General features: G+C 36.7%; 1 protein-coding gene across 1 annotated transcript in view; it reads right to left on the reverse strand.

Annotated features, from left to right (window-relative positions):
• CDYL (chromodomain Y like) overlaps positions 1–1,216 on the reverse strand; it is a 136,735-nt gene extending 135,519 nt beyond the window's left edge. Inside the window, exon 1 of the mRNA XM_013006978.2 lies at positions 1,211–1,216. Within this exon, the coding sequence (XP_012862432.1) occupies positions 1,211–1,216 (6 nt within the window). The remainder of the gene's footprint in view (positions 1–1,210) is intronic.
• Between the last annotated feature and the right edge of the window lie 8,046 nt (positions 1,217–9,262).

The following is a 9,262-nucleotide window of genomic DNA, read 5'->3' on the forward strand; positions in this document are numbered from 1 at the left end:
TGAGGATGGGGAAATAGATCTATGAGCCTACATTTATAGGTTTAGTATTAAGGTAGCAGAAGGACATTGGGCCTCCACTCAAGTACTCCCTCAACACAAACAAACATTTTAAAGGCGTCCCAAAAAGCAATGGAACAAGGAATCTACTCAGCAAGTAGCCACACAAATGCTTGGGAATGTCTAACCTTTACTCACTGTAACTTTGATGCCTTGTGTTTTACATGACGACCATTATAGCCTCTTTTTTTTTTTCTTCTTTTTTTAAGATTTCAAAGATTTATTTTACTAAAAGTTAAAATACACAAAAAGAAATTCATAAAATATATTTAAGTAAATAACAAGTATGTCATTTTATGACATGCTATAATATTACTAACATGCTATGTTTCTTACACACATTAAAGAACAGATTTGCCTACTTTGCAAATCTACATAAATAGCAAATGAACTATTTAGCATCTTACTCATTTTCAGCTGACATTGTGTTTCCAGGATCCATCCATGTTTTTGTCCATATTAATTGTCCCTGGGTAGACTCTAACCATTACAACCTCAGGTACAGCAAAATGCAATTTTGCTTGATCATGTGCCGTCTTTTTTTTTTTAAGGTTCGTATTGCTATTTGAGTGAAAGTCTACAGAGAAATAATTTTTCTTTCAATAATTCATATACATTTTGTTTTGTAACATTATTGCAGTGTCCTCAACTTTCTTCATGATCATTAGTATGTTTCAATCCATTGTTGACTACTCATCTTATTAAATGTGTCTCTCATTTTCACTGACCTCTATTTTACCAAATAAAATGTCTTTTCTTAGGACTGGTCTGTACTGATAACATATCTGAAATAATCAAGTCAAAATCTCACCAATCTTGTTTCTCAGAGTATTCTAATGTTGATAAGTCCAGAACTATCCTTTATTTATTGTTAAAGCTACGAAGTACTCAACTGTTAGAATTGACCGTATGTATGTATGTATATATATATATATATCATTTTATTGGGGGCTCGTACAACTCTTATCACAATCCATCCATCCACCCATGTGTGTCAGACACATTTGTACATTTGTTATTCTTTTTTATTGAGGTTAATACATATATTAAGTTATTCAGACCCAGCAGAATTGTATAGTTCAATCACATCCAGCAGAGTTGTACATTTGCTGCCCCAGTTTCCACACATTCTTTTTCTATTTGGACCTCTTGCCGTCATCACGCCTTTCACCCTGCCCACCGCTCTGTGCCCTCCTCCCGCCAAAGCCTTTATTCCCCTTGCTGACTCTATAGGTTCATACACCAAAACACGAAAAAACATATATCGCAACTTATGACAGAACACTTCTGAGGTACACCCTCAAATACATAAAATTTTGGAAATCAGATCAGGTTCAGCACACAGCATAGGGGGAAATCTGCTGACAAATTTTAACTGTTCAAGTCAGGCTTATGCCTTTGACTTTTATTTTTTTTAACCATTTTATTGGGGGTTCATACAACTCTTATCACAATCCATACATCAATTGTGTAAAGCACATTTGTACATTCATTTCCCTCATCATTCTCAAAACATTTGATTTCCACTTAAGCCCGTCATCAGCTCCTCATTTTCCCCCCTCCCTTCCAGCTCTCCCCTCCCTCATGAACCCCTGATAATTTATAAATTATTATTTTGTCGTATCTTACACTGTCCGACATCTCCCTTTACCCATTTTTCTGTTGTTTATCTCCCAGGGAGAAGGTTATATGTAGATCCCTGTAATCGGTTCCCTTTTTCCACCCCACCCTCCCTACACCCTCCCAGCTTGACCGGGAATATCTTCCCTGGCCTGAATGGAGATGCCAAAGTTTTCTCGCTTCCACAACCTGCTGGGAAGTCCATTGGCTGGACTTTGGGAGACACAAAGCAAAACCTAGCTTTCCATTCTGACCTGAAGTCTTTTACCTAGCTTTGAGTGAGACTCACAGTGAAGCGTAATAGCCTCAGCCTGACCGGAAGCCCCTTGACCTTCTGTACTCAACTCTCCAATGCACTCCATTTAGGAACCACTTTCCTCCTATCCTCAATTGTGGACACAGGGAGTTCACTAGAGGCTTATTTACTATATAGTTCCACCAATGAATTTTGGGCTCCCATGGTCATCCATAGCCTTCTGCAAACCTGATTCAGACTTTAGGATCTAATACTAATCCCTCCCCAGATGCTATTTTATCTGATAGCTGGGCACTATCTAATTTCTTTGCCACATTTTGCTTTAACACCCGTAGGGCCTTGATGTAAGAATTAATTGTTTTTAAGTTGGAGCTTGGATTTAGTGTGAGCCTAAAACCCATTTCTGGATCTATGTTTGTTTTTTCCATTTATTGTTATTTGGGAATTAACCCCAATGACATGTCATTGCATTGTTCAATCTCGTCAAGCACGATGGCAGTAGCAAACATTGTTGAAGATAGTGCGAGAACATAGTCCCTTCAGGTTGGAGGACACCTTAAATGTGACTCAGGAGGAGCTGATTTTTCAGAGCGGAGTTGACCATGGTAACATGAGTGGGGTAGAGCCTGTGGGAGTGAAGCCTTCGGGATCTTCATTTGCTCATGGGGCAACACTCAAGGCAAGGAGAAAGAGCTGCAAAAATCTACTAATAATCAGAAATTGGAATGTATTAAGTATGGATGTAGGGAAATTGGAAATGGTCAGAAACGAAATGGAATGCATAAAGATCGATATCCTAGGCATTAGTGAGCTGAAAGGACTGGCATTGGCTACTTTGATTCAGAATATATGATTTATTATGCTGAGAATAACACAATTAAGAGGAATGGCATGACACTCATTGCCAAAAAGGATATTGCAAAATCAATGGTGTCGGTGACAGAATTCTATCTTTTGACATTGAAGGAAATCCAATCAACACAATGATTATTCAAATTTAGGCACCAACCACAAAAACTAATGATGAAGAAGTTGAAGAATTCTATAAACTTCCTCTGGTTGAAATTTATCAAACATGCAATCAAGATGAAATGTGAATTACTGATGACTGAAATGTAAAAGTTGGAAACAAAGAGGAATAAACAGTAGTTGGAAAATATAACCTTGGTGATAGAAACAAACCAAGAGATTGGATGATAGAATTTTGCAAGATGAACAACTTGTTCATAGAAAATACTTTTTTCAACAACATAAAAGGCATACACGTGGACTTCTCCCAATGGAATACATAGAAATCAAATTGACTACATCTATGAGAAGACACAATGCAGAAGTTCAGTATTAGCAACTAAAACCAGGCCATGGGCTGACTGTGGAACAGATCATCAATTGCTCATATGTAAGTTCGGGATTAAAGATGAAGAAAATTAAAACAAACCCAAGAAAGTCAAAATATGACCCTGAGTCTATTCTACCTGAATTTCGTAAACATCTCAAGAAAAGACTTGATGCATTGAAAACTAATGACAGAAGATCTGGTGAGCTGTAGGAGGATATCAAGACTATCATTTATAAAGAAAGAAAAGGTCAGTAAAAAGAAAAAAAAAAAGTTCATGTCAGAAGAGACTCTAAAACTTGCTCATAATGGGAGAGTGCCTAAAGCAAATCGAAGAAAGGATGAAGTCAAAGAGCTGAATAGAAACATCTAAAGCAGCGGTTCTCAACCTGTGGATCTTGACCCCTTTGGGGATAGAATAACCCTTTCACAGGAGTTGCCCATTCATAACAGTAGCAAAATTACAGTTATGAAGTAGCAACGAAAGTAATTTTATGGTTGGGGGTCACCACAACATGAGGAACTGTATTAAAGGGTTGTGGCATTAGGAAGGTTGAAAACCACTGATTTAAATAAAGGGTAGTTCCAGAAGAAAAAGTTAAATTTTATAATGAAATGTGCAAAGATCTAGAATTAGAAAACCAAAAGGAAGAACACGCTAAGCTGACCTTAAACTAAAAGAATTCAAGAAAAATTCAAGCCTCAAGTTGCAATCTTGAAATATTCTATGGGCAAAATATTGAATGATATAGGAAACATCAAAAGAAGATGGAAAGAATACACAGTCACTGTACCAAAAAGAACTAGTCAACATTTCACCATCTCAAAAGCAAGTACCAATGGTGCAGAAGGAAGAAATTCACGCTGCACTGAAAATATTAATCCAAAACAAGACTCCAGGAATTGATGGAATACCAATGGAATGTTTCAACAAACTGATGAAGCACTGGAAACATTCACTCCTTTATGCCAGGTAATTGTGAAGATAGCTACTTGGCCAACTGACAGGAAGAGAACCATATTTGTAACCCACTATAAAAAAGGTGACCCAACAGAATGCTCAAACTATAGAACAAATAGCATTGATATGACATTCAAGTAACATTTTTCTGAAGATTATCCAACAACAGTTGCACCAATACATTGAGAGAGAACTGCCAGAGGTTCTGGTCAGATTCATTAGAGGGCGTGGAATGGGGAGATCATTGCTGATGTCAGATGGATCTTGGCTCAAAGTAGACAATATCGCAAAGATGTGTACTTGCATTTCATTGACTATGCAAAGACATATGACTATGTGGACCATAACGAACTATGGATAGCCTAGAGAAGAATGGGAATCCCAGAACACTTCACTGTGTTCATGTGGAACTTGTACAAGGATCAAGAGACAATTGCGCCAACAGAACAAGGGGATACTGCATGGCTTAAAATTAGGAAAGGTGTGGGTCAGTGTTATATCCTCTCTGTTCTTAATACACACTCCATTGTTGAATGTCAATATACGGTAGACTAGCCATTATGAAAGGGAACAAAAAGGTGGCTGGTATATGTTCATGTATACGAATTAACAAAAAACCCAAAATCCAAACTCACTGCCATCAAGTTGATGCTGACTCATAGCAACCTGAAAGGATAGGGTAGAAGGTCTCACATAAGTTTCTGAAATTATAACTCTACAAGCGTAGAAAGCCCCGTCTTTCTCCTGGATGAATTGTCTTTATCTTACCAATTAACTAATCAAAGAATGACCTTTTCATTCAAGTAGAGAGACACTCTAGAATCAAGGGCTGGAGCAAAGGGAGCTATAAGAGATACATAATCTTCTAGAGCCCGGTGTGACCCAAGACATTCCTCTAGTGATGAACGTACTCAGAAACCTATTTTCAAAAACAAAATTATTTAGAGTAAACACATCTTCATTACATGAGTAATTAAGTTGATTATCTGAACATTAAAATTAGTGATTATTCTTGATACATTTACAAGTACTTTGATCATGGATCTGTTCCCCAAAGCCAGTATCACGTTGCGGTGAAGTCTACTCCAACTCATGACAGCCCCATGTTTCAGACGTGAACTATCCTCTGTGGCATTTCAGTGCAGGCTCTTTAAATGTAGATCACCAGACTTCTCTTCAGAGATACTTCTAACTCGACTGGAACCTTCCACCTTTCTTTTTTAATCATTTTGTTGGGGTCTCACACAGATCTTATCACAATCCATCCATTCATCCATTGGAACCTTCCACCCTTCTGTAGGCAGTCAAACACCACTTAGGGAGTCCTATCTCTAGTTTAATAGTATGTTATTGATTCTCTGTAAGCCCTAATAATTTTTAATCATAAAAATATTCTTTAGGGGCTAAGATAGCTAGTAAATTCAGAGGAATTTATGAGGAAAGGAAAATATTTCAGTTTTTATTTTTAAATTGAAATTCAGCTCAAATGTTTTTTTTATAAGAAAAAAGCTCATCCAATAAGTTAACTCTTTGATTCCTTTGAGCATTTTTCTAAATTTAGGTGCTGTAAAATCTGAAGTCATTGGATTTTATTCCTTCCTGGTATAGATTATGAATGTATCCAGTTAAAATAGGAGTTTTATCAGAAGGTTATTTCTACAAATTGAGATATTCTAAAAGCACATATAATTTCAAATTTTTATTGTATATCTGTTAGCTCTAAAAATTTAATCATTTTAATTTTAATTTTAATTTTTTTTCCTATTTAGGGGGGATTACTTTTCCCCCCCAAAACCATTTTATTGGGAGCTTTCACAGATATCATTATCAATCACATCAAGCAGTATTATGGTCAGTTTCAAAAAATCTTCTTTCTTGAATTCCTTGATATCAGCTCCTCTTTATCCTCTCCTCTCCCACTGTACCCACCCCCAGGAGTTCTCATTCAATCTGTTGTCTATGTAGGTTCATCTATCCTGAGTTTCATATACCAATTAGGTAGCAGCTCATACTAAAGACTTAAGTGGCATTTCCTTGATAACAGGAAATTGGGCTCTTTCATTGTCTCTTATCACCCACATATAAATACATTTTAAAAACACTGAAAGTGTTTCGCACATTTTTTTTTTTAACTTGAAAGACATGCATGCAGTGGGATTTCCTTTTCCAAACTGAGTAGCAGCCATTAAACCCCTTTCCCACTTTCTGAATGCTACTGAAAACAGAGAGACTAGGTTCTGGAGAAGGATTTCTGATGGAAGCACATTGGTGAAACCAAAGTCACTTTCATCACCTGTATTCAACATCCTTGGAGTTCATCTCTATCAAAGACAATGCTTACCTATATTTTGCCCTTCCCAAGTGTATGCCTATGAATAGCTCAGCCCAGTTAACCCACTGATGTCTTAGCTGCCTTCAAGTTGGTTCCCTGACTCCTGGAGAGACTCCATACACAATTGAACAATTGATTCCTGGCTTTGCACCATCCCCACAATCAGTTGTAGCTGAGACCATTGTGGTCCACAGGGTTTTTACTGGTGGGTTTAGGGAATGAGAACACAGGTCCTTCTCTTAGTCTATCTTAGGGCGGCAGCTCTGCTGAAATCTATTCAACATCAAAGCAAATCACAAGTTTCCACTAACAGATGGGTAACTGATGCACATGAGATTAATTGTTCAGGACTCGAAAAATTGTTCAAGACGCAAATGAAAGACAAAAATTCTACATCTGAACCACAGCTCAAACAAAAGTAGAACCTCATTTTGCCTCTACCAAGTGGAATCAAGAAATCTTTTCCCTTCATTATTCATGAATTATAAACAATTCCCAATTTAAAAACACTGTCAGGCATACACTTAGGTAAATCAGTTTGTTACATTGTATTTTTACACTAATTAACACTGTCTTTGCTTTTGACTTTTGTATTTCCATTTAAGCTCAGTGACATTTCCATGTATAGTAGTGTTAAAGATTATTTTTTAAACTACAAGTTAAAGCACTAGTTGATTTTTTTTAAATTAGCACTATGAATTACAAGCAGTTATTGCCAAAAAAAGAATTTTGGCACTAATAAAATATGGCTAAATTTTGACATAATAAAATATGGCTGTGATTTTCTAACAGACAACAATGTGGATTTATATATTAATCTATAACGTCCCCAAGGACTATGAATTCCTGGGTTTTATAAACCACAAATGTCAGAGAATACATGGAAGGCCAAGAGCACTATGTATAAAGAACCCCTGTATGGTTGTGGTCATCATCTCTACCCACCATGATTTACATTTTGTCCCTCTGAACTTTTACTTGGACCATCATGAGGACACCAGAAATAAAATGAAAAGGCAAAGAAGATATGAACAGGGATGACATAAAAAATGAGTTCACATTACATTATTAGTAAAATACAATAAATACTAGAAACTTTTAAAAAACCATCTATTGAGAGGGCATACCCTTCCCATTTAATGATTAGGTTTTTGTTGAAAATCAGTTGTCTGTAGGCAGATGCTTTTACTTCTGGGTTTTCAGTCCTGTTCCATTATCAATGTGCCTAGCATTATACCAATACCAGGCTGTTTTGACAATTGTGGCTGTGTAATAGGTTTTGAAATCAGGTAGTGCAAGACCACCTACTTTTTCTTCTTTTTGAGAAATTTATTGCTTATCCTGGGCTTTTTCTATATATACATGAAGTTGGTCGTTAGTTTTTCTATTTCTTTTAAAGAATGATGTTGGGATTTGCATTGGGATTGCATTGAATTTGTAGATTGCTTTAGGTATTATTGACATTTTCACAATGTTGAGCCTTCCTATCCATGAACACAGGATATTCTTCCATTGGTGTAGGTCTCTTTTGGTTTCTTGTAATAATGTTCTGTAGTTTTCTTCGTACAAGTCTTTTGTTTCTCTGGTTGATTCCTAGATATTTCAACTTTTGTGTAGCTATTGTGAATGGTACTGTCTTCTTGATGCTTTTTTTTCTTTTTCCGGGAATAATCATCACTAGTATATAGGGGTCCAATGGATTTCTGCTTGTTAATCTTGTATTTTGAGTCTTTGTTAAATTCCTCAATTATTTGCAAAGTTGCTCTTTGCCCGATTGTACTCTCTTAATTTCTTGCTGTTGTCTTATGGTTCTGCTTTCAGTATACTTAAGAGGGAATGCCTAGTCTAGTCCAAGAGCTGGGTAAAATATGAAGAAAGCAGCATGACTGTGGGCTGTGCAATCTGGATGTAAGGCAAGCCTTGAAGATTTTTAAAGAGTTCATAATGTTTCATGATCCCAGTCTTTCAGCATACTCTAGGCTTGCCTTTTACAGTCTACTATACTATTATTTCCATTAAATGTTTTGAAGGATTGTTGTCATACATGCAATAAGACATCTAAGTCATCTGTATGTACATCTTTTCCAATCACTGACCAATGTGCTCACCAGGGAATTTGGGGTTAATACATACATTTTTTAGAAACCTTCATAAACTTCTTAGAAACTTCCCTGCCTACACAACCTTCTCTTAAACCATCTGGTGATGGAGACGATGTATAACCTTAAAGAAAGGACCCTGCTGAATTTCAAATTACCTCAGCCCAATCCCGGTAGATCAGACCCTCAGGACCCTGAGAAGACTGAAGCTGCCATAGAGAGAGAAGACAATAGCAGAGTAAGAGCACAAAAGGAACTAATCTTCATTCCCTACCTAAATACAGACATGGGGCAAAAAATTGGAAATATGGACTAAAGAATGAATTATAGTGATATATAATTAAATGTTTTAAAGTCTGGCTTTTCAGCATGGCTATAAAGCAAGGAAAAATGCACCACACTGCCTCAGTCCTGTAGCTGGGCCCACTGGGTCAATGGAGAGCCAAAACTCTTCAAGTCTCAGTTTTGAAGATATAAGAAAGTCACCTATAGGTGTACCTGTGGAGAGTGTTCAAGTCCGATAATCCATGGTACTTAAGAATTCTTCCGCAGGTCTGTCTAAATAAGATAGGCTGGATGAACAATCTGGAGGAGAAAACAA

Source organism: Echinops telfairi, unplaced genomic scaffold (assembly GCF_000313985.2).
Source record: "Echinops telfairi isolate 266 unplaced genomic scaffold, ASM31398v2 ScPeMD7_655;HRSCAF=1070, whole genome shotgun sequence".
Classification (NCBI taxonomy): Eukaryota; Metazoa; Chordata; class Mammalia; order Afrosoricida; family Tenrecidae; genus Echinops; species Echinops telfairi.